This window comes from Amblyraja radiata, chromosome 1 (assembly GCF_010909765.2).
Source record: "Amblyraja radiata isolate CabotCenter1 chromosome 1, sAmbRad1.1.pri, whole genome shotgun sequence".
Taxonomy (NCBI): Eukaryota; Metazoa; Chordata; class Chondrichthyes; order Rajiformes; family Rajidae; genus Amblyraja; species Amblyraja radiata.
The window spans coordinates 185774362-185789979 of record NC_045956.1 but is presented as its reverse complement, the minus strand read 5'-3'; the positions used below and the strand labels follow the sequence as shown (position 1 = coordinate 185789979).

The 15618-nt window shown below is 47.1% G+C and overlaps 1 protein-coding gene across 1 annotated transcript in view; it reads left to right on the top strand.

The window, feature by feature from the left end:
* Positions 1-15618, top strand: part of LOC116987847 (dedicator of cytokinesis protein 2-like) — a 1012655-nt gene that overhangs the window by 360605 nt on the left and 636432 nt on the right. The window contains exon 26 of the mRNA XM_033044139.1: positions 2925-3052. Within this exon, the coding sequence (XP_032900030.1) occupies positions 2925-3052 (128 nt within the window). The remainder of the gene's footprint in view (positions 1-2924; positions 3053-15618) is intronic.

The window sequence follows — 15618 nt, the reverse complement described above, 5'->3', positions numbered from 1 at the left end:
TTCATCTTGCCTGGTGCTTGCAGTGCTACATGAGTATAATACAGGGAGTGGATGTTCAATGGTAGCAGAGATCAAATTGGGAAAAATGTTCCCAATGTGGGGCGAGTCCAGAGCCAGGGGCCACAGTCTTAGAATGAAGGGGAGGCCATTTAAGACTGAGGTGAGAAAAAACGTTTTCACCCAGAGAGTTGTGAATTTGTGGAAGCCCTGCCACAGAGGGCAGTGGAGGCCAAGTCACTGGATGGATTTAAGAGAGAGTTAGATAGAGCTCAAGGGGCTAGTGGAGCCAGGGGATATGGGGAGAAGGCAGGCACGGGTTATTGATAGGGGATGATCAGCCATGATCACAATGCATGGTTCTTTAGTAACTTGTCAGTTTCTTTGTTGAACTAAATTAAGGCGCATGTTGCAATCAAAAGCGCTTGAACAATTGGTTGGGAAGAAAGCCAAACTGTAAGAAAGACGACTGCGCCTCCTTTTCAAGAGCAGCCAGCTCTTGCACGGTGCTGGCTCGAAGGTCCGAATGGCCTCCTCCTGTACCTATTTTCTATGTTTCTATGTTGTAGACCTCCGTCTGGGAGTCCTCAGTCTTCTTAGTTTCCAAGAAAGACACACCCATCTATCCAGTGTCTCTGTCCATTGCTGAAACGCCAGCCCAGGCAATGTCTTGATGAATCACCTCTGTCCCTTCTCCAGGGCAACCCCTCTTGTTAAGATGATCTTTGCCAAGGAAGGTTCCTTCCTCGTGTCCGGCCTTCTATATCACGTCTTTCCAGTCGGTCAGTGACGGTTGAAGGTCGGTGGTTGCAGAATTGGCTACTTCAGTCAGTCACTGGGGTACTGTTTCTGTCGTCAGCATTGCCCGGGATGAGCCACGTGGAGGCTTCTGCTTGCATCCCACCAAGGAAGGTAGACCTTTCCTGTTAACTCTGGGGCCTTGCATAGTTTTTATTCAACCCACTTCAATATCCCTTCAGGATATGGTAGCCCAGAGCTCAAGGCACAGTGAGTTGCTGCCTCTCAGCGCCAGAGACCCGGGTTCGGTCCTGGCTACGGGTGCTGTCTACACAGAGTTTGTATGTTCTCCCTGTGGCCGCGTGGGTTTTCTCCGGGTGCTCTGGCTTCCTCCCACATTCCAAAAGACATGCGGGTTTGGAGGCTAATTGGCTTTGGTAAATTGTAAATTGTCCCTAGTGTGCGTAGGATAGTGTTAGTGAGCGGGGTGTTTATTGGTCAGCATAGACTCAATGGGCAGAGGGGCCTGTTTCCACACTGTATCTCTAAAGTCTATCTATGCAGTCTCTCTCCCCACAGCTAAAACACTCCAACCCAGGTCATGTCTCGGTGAATCTTCTCTGCCCCTTCTCCAGAATACCCTCTTATTAAAGAGATCTCTGCAAAGGAATGTAGACCTTTCCTGCTACCTCCATCAATGACCTTGCATAGTTTTATACAATCCACTTCAATCTCCATGGAAAAGTATATGGTAGCCCAGACCTCGTTATTACACCAGCTTCCTTGAACTGCTCTCCGAACCCCTGTGCCTATGATCCTGAGGCACATATCCACATCCAACCATCATTATTAAGTAGTGTAAACTACGGTAAAATATCTATTTAATTTGGTTTCCCTTCTCCGTGCACTTAGAGTCATAGAGTGATACAGTGTGGAAACAGGCCCTTTGGCCCATCTTGCCCACACCGGCCAACAATGCTTCATCTACACTAGTCCCACCTGCCTGCGTTTGGTCCATATCCCTCCAAACCCATCCTATCCATGTACCTGTCTAACTGTTTCTTAAATGTTGGGATAGTCCCAGCCTCAACTACCTCCTCTGGCAGCTAGTTCCATACACCCACCACCCTCTGTGTGAAATAGTAACCCCTCAGATTCCTATTAAATATTTTCCTCTTCAGCTTGAACTTATGTCCTCTGGTCCTCGATTCACCTACTCTGGGCAAGAGATTCTGTGCATCTACCCGGTCTATTCCTCTTATGATTTTGTATACCTCTCCAACCTTGATTTAGTTTCGCCTTGGTTAGCAGAGAGACTATGTACGATTACAATCAGGCTGTCCAAAGAGTCCAAGGACAAAGGAATAACTTTTAGTACAAGATAAAGTCCAATAAAGTCCAATTAAACACTGTCCGAGGGTCTCCAGTGAGGTAGATGGGAGGTCAGGTCCGCTCTCTGGTTGGTGATAGGATGGTTCAGTTTCCTGATAACAGCTGGGAAGAAACTGTCCCTGAATCTGGAGGTGTGCGTTTTCACACTTCTGTACCTTTTGCCTGATGGGAGAGGGGAGAAGAGGGGAGTGGCCGGGGTGCGACTGGTCCTTGATGATGCTGCTGGCCTTGCCGAGGCAGCGTGAGGTGTAGATGGAGTCAATGGAAGGGAGGTTGGTTTGTGTGCGAGAAGGAACTCCAGATGCTGGTTTAGACTGAAGATAGACAAAAATGCTGGAGTAACTCAGCGGGACAGGCAGCATCTCTGGAGAGAAGGAATAGGTGACGTGTGCGATGGTCTGGGCTGCATCTCACAGAGAGTGGTGAGTCTGTGGAATTCTCTGCTTCAGAGGGCAGTGGAGGCAGGTTGTCTGGATGCTGTCAAGAGAGAGCTAGATAGGGCTCTTAAAAATAGCGGAGTCAGGGGATATGGGGAGAAGGCAGGAACGGGGTACTGATTGGGGATGATCAGCCATGATCACATTGAATGGCGGTGCTGGCTCGAAGGGCCGAATGGCCTACTCCTGCATCTATTGTCTATTGCATCCACAACTCTGCATTTTCTTGCAGTGGGAGAGGGGAGATGAGGGAGTGATTGGGACTAGGGCTTCTGTGAATTCTGACATTTAAGACAGTATTTTTTGAAAAGGAATGTAAAATGTCCAGTTTGACCCAGAGCTTGTCGTTCCCTTCCACAGAATGCCGGGACATTTTGCTATCAGTGATGACCAGCACCTTGATGGAACTGATTCAGAAAGGTGAAGAGGAGGAGGCGTGCGTTGAGCTACTCAGCAGCATCCTGGAGGTGCTCTATCATCAGAATGTGGTACGTACGGATCAGCTCCTGCCACTACCGCTGAGTTCGGGACAATAGACAATAGACAATAGGTGCAGGAGTAGGCCATTCGGCCCTTCGAGTCAATGTGATCATGGCTGATCATCCCCAATTAGTACCCCATTCCTGCCTTCTCCCCTGACTGCTATTAAAGCATCCAGAGAACCTGCCTCCACCGCCCTCTGAGGCAGAGAATTCCACAGACTCACCACTCTCTGTGAGAAAAAGTGTTTCCTCGTCTCCGTTCTAAATGGCTTACTCCTTATTCTTAAACTGTGGCCCCTGGTTCTGGACTCCCCCAATATCGGGAACATGTTTCCTGCCTCTAGTGTGACCAAGCCCTTAACAATCTTATATGTTTCAATGAGATATCCTCTCATCCTTCTAAACTCCAGAGTGCACAAGCCCAGCCGCTCCATTCTCTCAGCATATGACAGTCCCGCCATCCCGGGAATTAACCTTGTAAACCTACGCTGCACTCCCTCAATAGCAAGAATGTCCTTCCTCAAATTAGGGGACCAAAACCGCACACAATATTCCGGGAATGGTTTACTTCAGCGTCGTTTATTGCCACGTGTACCGAGGTACAGTGAAAAGCTTTCGTTGCGTGCTAACCAGTCAGCGGAAAGACGATACATGATTACAATCGAGCCTTTCCATCCAAAGTCAGGGAGTCTCAGAACTCGGGTGCGGCACGGTGGTGCAGCGGTAGAGTTGCTGCCTTACAGCACCAGACACCCGGGTTCGATCTTGAGTACACATGCTATCTGTGTTTGTATGTTCTCCCCGTGACCTGCGTGGATTTTCTCTAGGAGCTCCAGGTTCTTCCCAAAGACGTGCAGGTTTGAAGGCTAATTCGCTTGTTAAAATTGAAAATCGTCCCTGGTGTGTCTCGCGTTAATGTGCCGGGGATCGCTGGTCAGTTCGGATTCGGTGGGCTGTTTCAATGCTGTTTGCCCAAACTAAACTAAACTTTTTAAAAATCTGCATAGCACAGAAACAGGCCCTTCGGCCCATCTCTTAGAATAGGTCCACAGTCTTAGAATAAAGGGGAGGTCATTTAAGACTGAGGTGAGAAAAAACTTTTTCACGCAGAGAGTTGTGAATTTGTGGAATTCCCTGCCACAGAGGGCAGTGGAGGCCAAGTCAGTGGATGGATTTAAGAGAGAGTTAGATAGAGCTCTAGGGGCTAGTGGAGTCAAGGGATATGGGGAGAAGGCAGGCACGGGTTATTGATAGGGGACGATCAGCCATGATCACAATGAATGGCGGTGCTGGCTCGAAGGGCCGAATGGCCTCCTCCTGCACCTATTTTCTATGTTTCTATGTTTCTATCTCCGACCAAGTTGCCCAATGATGCTAGTCCCACTAGCCTGTGCCTGGCCCACATCGCTCCAAACTACCAACCTCCCTTCAGCTGACTCCATCTACACCTCACACTGCCTCGGCAAGGCCAGCAGCATCATCAAGGACCAGTCGCACCCATGACACTCCCTCTTCTCCCCTCTCCCATCAGGTAAATGTTACAGAAATGTGAAAACACACACCTCCAGATTCAGGGGCAGTTTCTTCCCAGCTGTTATCTGGCATCCTACCACCAGCTGGAGAGCGGCCCTTATCTACCATCTGCCCCAATGGACACTTTTCCCATGCTGTATCTCTAACATCTAAACTCTAGACTGCTTCATTCCTTTGGTCAACAACAACCTCTTAGCGCACTGTGTCTCAATCTCCACAACATATTGAGAGCATGTATCTAGAAATGTAGCTCCAGCATTTAATCGTCCTTGTAAAATGAATTTATATTAACAAATTAATAATTCACTACAGTGAGACAGGCCGTTTGTCCCACTGCCGGCGTGCTGGTTTTCTCAAGAATTTATCTATTTAATCTGGTTTCTCCTCCACATGCGCTTCAACCTTGATTTAGTTTAGTTCATTTAAGTTTAGTTTATTAATGCCACGTGTTCAGAGGTACAGCGAAAAGCTTTTTTGTTGCGTGCTATCCAGTCGTCGGAAAGGCAAGACGTGTGGGAAGGAACTGCAGGTGCCGGTTTACAACGAAGATAGACACAAAATGGTGGAGGAACTCAGCGGGACAGGCGGCCTCTCTGGAGTGAAGGAATGGGTGATGTTTCGGGCCGAGATCCTTCTCCTAAAGAAGGGTCCCGACCCGAAACGTCACCCATTCCTTCTCTCCGAAAGATTATACATGATGGATTGGATAGGTTTAGAGCAGTGATTCTTAACCTGGGGGTCGTGATCTCATTTGGGGTTTTACCGGGGGTCAAGAAGGGGTCATAAATAAAATATCCATTTGTTGGGCCCATTTTGGCCTGGGGAGCTTCTGGCCGCGGGCGTGGCGTGGACTTACCATCCGGAGCCTGGGATCCCTCACCGGGGATCACCACAGAAGAGCTCCGGCCGCCGGCCTGCAGCCAATAACATCCTGAAGCCGCGGTCTCCGGTTGGAAAGTGGCTGATTCGGGACCTCCAAGCCGCGGTGTGTGTTCGACCGTCCCGACGTCGGAGTTTTGATCCCGACAAGAGGGCCCGTCCATAGCGGCAACTATGGAGGGTTCATGGCCCCGACCACAGGTGAACAAAGGAGGAGGACTGACTGAACCTTGTTGCCTTCCACCACAGTGAAGAATGCTGTGTTGGATGTTTGTGTTAAATTTTATTGTGTATTGTGTGTTCTTTTTGAGTGTATCGCTGCTGGCAAATTCATTTCACTGCACCTTTGGGTGCATGTGACGAATAAAAGTGACTTTGACTTTGACTTTTTATGAACCTAACAAAGGTACATACCACTTACAGTACTTTGTTTGCGTATGCGCATACGTGTGCCAAAAAAGGTTAAGAACAACTGGTTCAGAGGGATATGGGCCAAGCAGGGGCCGGTGGGACCAGTGGGACATGTTGGTCAGTATGGGCAAGTTGGGCAGAGGGGCCTGTTTCCACACTGTATGACTTGATGTCTCTATGATTATGACTCTGTGATTACAATCGAGCTGTCCAAAGTATACAGATGCAGGATAAAGGAAATAATGTTTAGTGCAAGATGATGGCCTGCGGGGCTCCAATGAGGTCAATGGGAGGCCAGGACCACACTGTGACTAATTCAATGCCTGATATTTATTTGTTGAGGTCCTCACCACCACCCATCCCAACCTTTTCCCCCACATCCCTCATCGCAACACAGCATTTATAAAACAATTGGACAGGGACATAGATAGAATATAGTCTAAATAGACAACAGACAATAGACAATAGACAATAGGTGCAGGAGTAGGCCATTCGGCCCTTTGGGCTAGCACCGCCATTCAATGCCCTATCCAGCTTTCTCTTGAAAGTATCCAGAGAACCTGCCTCTACCGCCTTCTGAGGCAGTGAATTCCACAGACCCACAACTCTCTGTGTGAAAAAGTGTTTCCTCATCTCCGTTCTAAATGGCTTACTCCTTATTCTTAAACTGTGGCCCCTGGTTCTGGACTCCCCCCAACATTGGGAACATGTTCCTGCCTCTAGTGTGTCCAATCCCTTAATAACCTTATATGTTTTAATAAGATCCCATCTCATCCTTCTAAACTCCAGAGTGTACAAGCCCAGCTGCTCCATACTCTCAGCATATGACAGTCCCGCCATCCCAGGAATTAACCTCGTGAATCTAAGCTGCACTCCCTCAATAGCAAGAATGTCTTTCCTCAAATTAGGGGACCAAAACTGCACACAATACTCCAGGTGTGGTCTCACTAGGGCCCTGTACAACTGCAGGCAGGTGGGACTAGTGTAGATGGGACATTGTTGGCCTGTGTGGGCAAGTTGGGCTGCAGGGCCTGTTTCCATGCTGTATAACTCCATGACGGTCTGTATCCCTCCATTCACTACCTGTTCATGTACCTGTCTAAATGCTTCAAACCTTGTTGTCTTACCTGCTTCTACCACCACCTCCAGCAGGGAGTTCCAGGCACATCTGTGTGTTAAACATAAACTTGCTTCCCACATCTCCTTTAAACATTCTCCATTCTCACGATAAACCATCAGGCTGTGGAACACTAACCTCAACGATGAACTATGCTTGTAATGACTTGTAATGACTTGTATGCTTGTAATGACTGTCTTTGCTTGTAATGACTTCAGGCTTTTTCCCACGAGTACTGGCGTTATTAAATTATTGATTTTTTGGGGTATTTTATATAATATCTATGTGCATTGTGTTCGCAGGCCTGTAAAGCTGCTGCAAATGCCTGGAACGCGCTGCCGGGGGTGGGGGTTGAGGCATATACGTCTGTGGCATTTAAGAGACTTTTGGATAGGCACATGGATATGCCGGGAATGGAGTTCAAAAGATGATGTGCTCTTAGCATTATGTGGGGCACATATGTTGCGGGCCGAATGACCTCTTCTTGTGCTGCGCTGTTCTATGTTAGAATCATAGAGATACACAGCATGGAAACAGGCCCTTCAGCCCAACTTGCCCATACTAACCAACATACAGCCCAACTTTCCCACACTGACCAACATACCCCATCTACACTAGTCCCACTTGCCAACATTTGACCAATATCTCTCTAAATTGTTCTTATGCAAATACCTGTCTATGTATATATCTTCTAAAGTAGACAAAAATGTTAGAGATACTCAGCGGGCGAGGCAGCATCTATGGAGAGAAGGAATAGGCGACGTTTTGGGTCGAGGCCCTTCTTCAGACTGATGTCGGCGGGGGGGGGGGGGGGGTGGGAAAAAGAAAGGAAGTAGGAGGGGACAGTAGGACTGTGGGAGAGCTGGGAAGGGGGAGGGGAAGGGGAGGGGAAGGGGAGGGGAAGGGGAGAGGAAGGGGGAGGGGAAGGGGAAGGGGGAGGGGAGGGGAAGGGGAGAGGAAGGGGGAGGGGAAGGGGAAGGGGGAGGGGAAGGAAGGAGAAAGCAAGGGCTATCTAAAATTAGAGAAGTCAATGTTCATATCACTGGGGTGTAAACTACCCAAGTGAGATATGAGGTGCTGTTCCTCCAATTTGCGCCGGGCCTCACTCTGACAATGGAGGAGGCCCAGGACAGAAAGGTCAGATTGGGAATGGAAGGGGGAGTTGAAGTGCTGAGACACCGTGACGATCAGGTAGGTTATAAGCTCCATAATAAACAATACTAACAGTCAGGTATATATATAGAAAAAATGAAATTCCACAGTTAGAGAGTTAGAGAGTTATTATGGAGTTTACAGTGTACTATGTTTACATATTCTGTTGTGCTGCTGCAAATAAGAATGTCATTGTTCCATTTCTGGACATATGACAATAAAACACTCTTGAACATGGATAGGTTAGGTATGTTGCAAAGCCTACCTGAAGCGTCGTTGAAGATCTGCTGCTGAGGCTGTGCGCGATTTTGGCGCCGTTTAGAGGGGGCGGGTTTAAAACGCGATTTTCTCTAAGCTGTTCCAATCGAAAATGTTCAGCCTAGTTAATTATTAACGAAAAATCGCTGGAAGACCCCGTCGCAAAAGCTATTATTAGGTTTAAAGGCCTTGAATAATAGTTATAGTAGTTTAAAAATCAATCTTTAAACCCGCGACCGTCATCAACCGCAGGGTCTCATAAAGAAAATAGCAGAAGGTATGCTGTATATTTTTACATTCAAAAGGGCTTCTAAAGATCCTTTTATACAAAATTTAATATTGCGAGTAGCTCAATTTGGGCCCATTATATCGCGCAGTATTTTTCTGGGCATTTGAGGCACAAATCTACCGCAATGTGAACGTTCTAAACCAGCGCGTTCCACAGGGACCCACTGGAAAGCTGATTTAAATGGGCATTTATTTACAGCAATTGAACACTGAATTCCTTCCATTTGGCCTATAAATTAATGTAAATGAGATTTAAAAATCATGTTTTATTGTGAATTATTTGTGAATATTATTTGGACATTTAGGCTATTTAAAAATGTTAATCATTTATTAAGAAATAGATAGATGTTTAGATCTAGTAATTGAAGTCTGAAATTAGCTACAATTAGGTAACTAACTAATTATATGCTTTAATTTCAGGTCATCCAAGTAAGATTATTTTATATTTGTTTCAGAATGCTTCAATCTATAATAACTGAAAATTTCATTCAGTTCTCTTAATTTTTAAGAAAGTTATGGGCTTTTGACTGTTCACGATCACAACTTTTTTGTTATGTCCATAGAAAATCAATAGGGAACAAGATGCTCATTTCCGAGTATGAAAATGGCCATAACTTTTTAAATACTTGAGATATGAAAGTGAATTAGATGTCAAATTAAACTTATTTTTATGCTTTATCTGATGGGATAAATTACAGACTTGATTTTTAAAATCTCAAAATTTTGTAACATTGCTAGATAGGTGATGTTTGGGGTCGGGACCCTTCTTCTGTCTGAATTTGTGTGGAAAGGTTTATTCTTTACACAGAGTGACAGGCGGCACAACCGACGTTGCAGCCGTCTGTCTTTTTTTTAATCTCGTTGAGTGTATAGTTTGTAGTTGTTTTTTATTGTTTTTATCTGTGTATATGTGGGATGTGGGATGTGGGGGAAACTTTTAAATCTCTTCCCTGTACGGGGTACCCGACCTTTCCCCTGTCGGGTCTCCATTGTCGTTGGGGCCTAGCACCGTAGAGCGGCCTCCGACCGGAACGACCTGCGGGCTCCAGTCGCGGAGCCTGTGGACTCACCATCATGGAGCTGGCCGGCTTCGTAGCGTGGAGAGTTGTGGTGGCGCGTGGCTGCGACCTGACTCTGGAGCTTCGGAGGCTCCAGCCGCAGGCCCGGTGGACGGTGACATCGGGAGCTCGCGGGTCCCTGGTGTGAGACCGCTTTTCGGAGCTCCCGCAACGGAAACTTCTCCCGCCCGAATTGCGGGGTTGAAAACGACCCGGAGCGGGGCCTGACATCGCCCTGCGCGGCTTTAACGGCCGTGGGACTTACCATCGCCCGCCGGAGTCTTTGACATCGGGAGAAGAATGGAAAACAGGGGAGAGACAAGACTTTGCATTCCATCACAGTGAGGAGGAGATTCACTGTGATGGATGTTTGTGCAAATTGTGTTGGTGTGTGTCTTGGTTCCTTTCTTGTCGTATGACTGCAGAAACCAAATTTTGTTTGAACTTTATACTTGAGGTTCAAATGACAATAAACTATTGTATTGTATTGTATATAGCTCTCAAGGGATATGGGGAGAAAGCAGGAACGGGGTACTGATTTTGGATGATCAGCCACGATCATATTGAATGGCGGTGCTGGCACGAAGGGCCAAATGGCCTACTCCTGCACCTATTGTCTATGTTTCCAAACAGGCCATTGTTGTCTATGACTTTAACAAAACTGGACTGGTCGCAGTCTTGCAGAAAGCTAAAGTTGTTGTCAGAGGTCATATTAACTGTGCTTTGATGAAGTGGCCAGGGATGAAGGAGCCCATTGTGGACAGAGATACAGCTGATATATTTGTTTGCTGATTCAACAATAGCAGAGCAAGTGCCAAGGAGCAGCATCCATAAGATTTAGTAGCTGCCTGAGATGGTACGTAGCCAGCAATATCCCGTCTCTGCGTGGGCAGGCAGCTGGATGAAGATTGACCTCATTGTATCGAGCTGCAGTCCTTTGAGTCATGTTCATGTTGCCCCACACAATTTCACACCAGGGCTCGGCTCCAGGAGGGGACTCTAGCAGACCCAACCAGGCAAGACAGGAATAGTGAAAGGCTTGGATAGAGTGGATGTGGAGACGATGCTTCCACTAGTGGGAGAGTCTAGGACCAGAGGTCACAGCCTCAGAATTAAAGGACGTTCTTTCAGGAAGGAGATGAGGAGGAATTTATTTAGCCAGAAGCAGGTGAATCTGTGGAATTCTTTGCCACAGACGGCTGTGGAGACCAATTCAATGGATATTTTTAAGGCGGAGATTAGACAATAGACAGAGAGTGGTGAATCTGTGGAATTCTCTGCCACAGAAGGTAGTTGAGGCCAGTTCATTGGCTATATTTAAGAGGGAGTTAGATGTGGCTAAAGCTATCGGGGTATGGAGAGAAGGCAGGTACAGGATACTGAGTTGGATGATCAGCCATGATCATATTGAATGGCGGTGCAGGCTCGAAGGGCCGAATGGCCTACTCCTGCACCTATTTTCTATGTTTTTATCTTTGTAATAGGTGCAGGATTAGGCCATTCGGCCCTTCGAGCCAGCACTGCATTCAATGTGATCATGGCTGATCATCCCCAATCAGTACCCCGTTCCTGCCTTCTCCCCATATCCCCTGACTCCGCTATTTTTAAGAGCCCTATCTAGCTCTCTCTTGAAAGCATCCAGAGAACCTGCCTCCACCGCCCTCAGAGGCAGAGAATTCCACAGACTCACCACTCTCTGTGAGAAAAAGTGTTTCCTCGTCTCCGTTCTAAATGGCTTACTCCTTATTCTTAGACTGTGGCCCCTGGTTCTGGACTCCCCCAACATGTTTCGGGAACATGTTTCCTGCCTCTAGCGTGTCCAAGCCCTTAACAATCTTATTGACAGGTTCTTGATTAGCCAAGGTGTCAGGGCTTATGGGGAGAAGGCAGGAGAATGGAGTTGAGAGGTAAAGATAGATCAGCCATGATTGAATGGCAGAGTAGACTTGATGGGCCAGGAATTTATGAACTTATGAAACAAGGAACTGCAGATGCTGGTTTACAAAAACACACACACATAGTTTAGGAGTTATCCAGCAGGTCAGGCAGCACCTCTAGAGAACACGGGCAGGTGATGCTACTGATCGAGACCCTTCAACTGGGTCTGTATACTGCAAGGGCCAGGAAGTGGGCGGGCAAGATCATCTCTGACCCCTCTCACCCTGGCCACAAACTCTTTGAATCACTTCCCTCTGGAAGGCGACTCCGGACTGTCAAAGCCGCCAGACATAAAAACAGCTTTTTTTCCACGATTAATAGCTCCACTCTACTAAAATTCTGACCTGCGTGGGTTTTCACCGAGATCTTAGGTTTCCTCCCACACTCCAAAGACGTACAGGTTTGTGGGTTAATTGGCTTGGCGTAAAAGTGCAATGATACTTAACCGTTTAAGAGCCAGAATGGTCCAATTTTTTCATGAGAGGAATAGATCGGGTAGATGCACAGAGTCTTTTGTCCAGAGAATGGAGCAGCTGGGCTTGTACACTCTGGAATTTTAAAGGATGAGAGGATATCTCATTGAAACATATAAGATTGTTAAGGGCTTGGACATACTAGAGGCAGGAAGCATGTTCCCGATGTTGGGGGAGTCCAGAACCAGGGGCCACAGTTTAAGAATAAGTAGTAAGCCATTTAGAACGGAGACGAGGAAACACTTTTTCTCACAGAGAGTGGTGAGTCTGTGGAATTCTCTCCCTCAGAGGGCGGTGGAGGCAGGTTCTCTGGATGCTTTCAAGAGAGAGCCAGATAGGGCTCTTAAAGATAACGGAGTCAAGGGATATGGGGAGAAGGCAGGAACGGGGTAATGATTGGGGATGATCAGCCATGATCACATTGAATGGCGGTGCTGGCTCGAAGGGCCAAATGGCCTACTCCTGCACCTATTGTCTATTGTCTATTGTCCCGAGTGTGTGTAGGATAATGTTGATGTCCTGGGAATCGCTGGTCAGTGAGCTGAAGGGCCTGTTTCTGCACTGTATCTCCAAACTACAAAAAATTAAACAATAAACATTTCAAGGCAGGGTGTATTGGAGGAGGTAAATACATTTTGTATATCGGCTTTTAGTCAAATCTTTGTTTCTTTGTTTCTGGTTTTAACTGCATTTTCCCACTGGATTGCAGCCACCTCTGTTTCAATCCCAAATTGGCATGCATAGTCTGTCAGAAGGCAGTCACCACCTTCTCAGCTGGGATCTAGGCTAATCCTGTCTAAATACCACTGAAAATAAGTGGTGTGATGCTTCTATTATGATAGAGGGACTGAAGGGATAACGCACCAGTTATTTGTTCCTTTTAATGATAATTATATCCTCTCATACCTCCAGGGGCTTTAGTTGTGCTGCTGCAATTAAACTTAACCGTTTAGGAGCCAGAACGGTTTAATTTGTTTTTAATTTTTCATGAGAGGAATAGATCGGTTAGATGCACAGAGTCTTTTGTCAAGAGTTGATGAATCAAGGACCAGAGGACATAGGTTTAAGGTGAAGGGGAAAAGATTTAATAGGAATCCGAGGGGTAATTTGTATGGAATGTATGGAACGAGCTGCCGGAGGAGGTAGTTGAGGCTGGGACAGTCCCAACGTTTAAGAAACATTTAGACAGGTACATGGATATGACAGGTTTGGAGGGATATGGACCAAACGCAGGCAGGTGGGACTGGCGTAGCTGGGATGTGTTGGCCGGTGTGGGCAAGTTGGGCCGAAGGGCCTGTTTCCACACTGTATCACTCGATGACTCTATGACAACAAGGAAGATGCCAGGACTCGAGGGCCTGAACTATAGGGAGAGGTTGAACAGACTAGGATTTTGGGGAGAAAGTTCAAGTTCAAGTTCAAGTTCAAGTGAGTTTATTGTCATGTGTCCCTGATAGGACAATGAAATTCTTGCTTTGCTTCAGCACAACAGAACATAGTAGGCATTGACTACAAAACAGATCAGTGTGTCCATATACCATAATATAAATATATACACACATGAATAAATAAAATGATAAAGTGCAAATGACAGATAATTGGTTATTAATAATCAAATTTTTGTCCGAGCCAGGTTTAATAGCCTGATGGCTGTGGGGAAGTAGCTATTCCTGAACCTGGTTGTTGCAATCTTCAGGCTCCTGTACCTTCTACCTGAAGGTAGCAGGGAGATGAGTGTGTGGCCAGGATGGTGTGGGTCTTTGATGATACTGCCAGCCTTTTTGAGGCAGCGACTGCGATAAATCCCCTCGATGGAAGGAAGGTCAGAATCGATGATGGACTGGGCAGAGTTTACTACTTTTTGTAGTCTTTTCCTTTCCAGGGCGCTCAAGTTGCCGAACCAAGCCACGAGAAAGGTGTTCCGACCCAAAAAATCACCTACTCCTTTTCTTCAGAGATGCTACCTGACCCGCTGATTTACTCCAGCATTTTGTGTCAATGGTATAAACCAACAAATGCAGTTCCTTGCCATTACCCGTTTTATTCTGTTTTGCTGTTGTGCAGGCTAGGATTCCAGTGCACGTGGTCTACTGGAGGATGAGGGGTGATCTTACAGAGGTGTAAGGCATCATGAGAGCAATAGATAAGGTGAATGTACAGAGACTTTTACCCGAATGTTGTCAAGCTGCAATGGGTGCAGGGAAGATTAACAAGGATGTTGCCAGGACTCGAGGGCCTGAGCTATAGGGAGAGGTTGAACAGGCTGGGACTCTCTCTGTTCCTTGGAGCGCAGGAGGATGAGGGGTGATCTTGTAGAGTTGTACAAAATCATGAGAGGAATACATGTTCGGCATGGACTAGAAGGGCCGTGATGGCCTGTTTCCGTGCTGTAATTGTTATATGGTTATATGGAATAGATCGGGTAGATAGGCAGAGTCCTTTGCCCAGAGTAAAGGAATCGAGAACCAGACGACATGGGTTTGTAATGGGCCTGTCCCACCTACGCAACTTTTTTGGCGACTGCCGGAACCCGTCATAGGTCGTTACAAGTCGCCGAAAATGTTCAACATGTTGAAAATCCAGCGGCGACCAGAACAAGGTACGACTCTTTGGGCGACTACTCATGACCGTATAGGCTTCACCCCGCGACATGTCGCCAGGGTGTTGCCTGTGTGGCCGTGAGTCGTCTCCTCAGTCGCCCAAAGAGTCGTAGCGACTTTCTGGTCGCCGCTGGATTTTCAACACGTTGAACATTTTCGCCGACCTGCAACGACCTATGATGGGTGCCGGCAGTCGCCGAAAAAGTCGCGTAGGTGGGACAGGCCCATTAAGGAGGAAAGATTCAATAGGAACCTGAGTGGTGACTTTTTTCACACATAGGGTGGTGGGTGTATGGAACGAACTGCTGGAGGAGATGGTTGAGACAGGGACTTTCGCAATGTTGAAGACATTTTTAGACAGGTACATGGATAGGACAGATTAGAGGGATATGGGCCAAATGCAGGCAGGTGGGACGAGTATAGATGGGGCATGTTGGTCACTGTGGGCATTGGGGCAAAGGGCATGTTGCCACACTGTATGACTCGATGACTTTAAAAGGAACTGCAAATGCAGGTTAACAATAATGGATGGGATTTATATAGCGCCTTTCTAATACTCAAGGCGCTTTACATCGCATTATTCATTCACTCCTCAGTCACACTCGGTGGTGGTAAGCTACTTCTGTAGCCACAGCTGCCCTGGGGCAGACTGACGGAAGCATGGCTGCCAATCTGCGCCTACGGCCCCTCCGACCACCACCAGTCACTCACACACATTCACACACAGGCAAAGGTGGGTGAAGTGTCTTGCCCAAGGACACAACGACAGTATGCACTCCAAGCGGGATTCGAACCGGCTACCTTCCGGTTGCCAGCCGAACACTTAGCCCATTGTGCCATCTGTCGTCCCTTACAATGTAAGGCG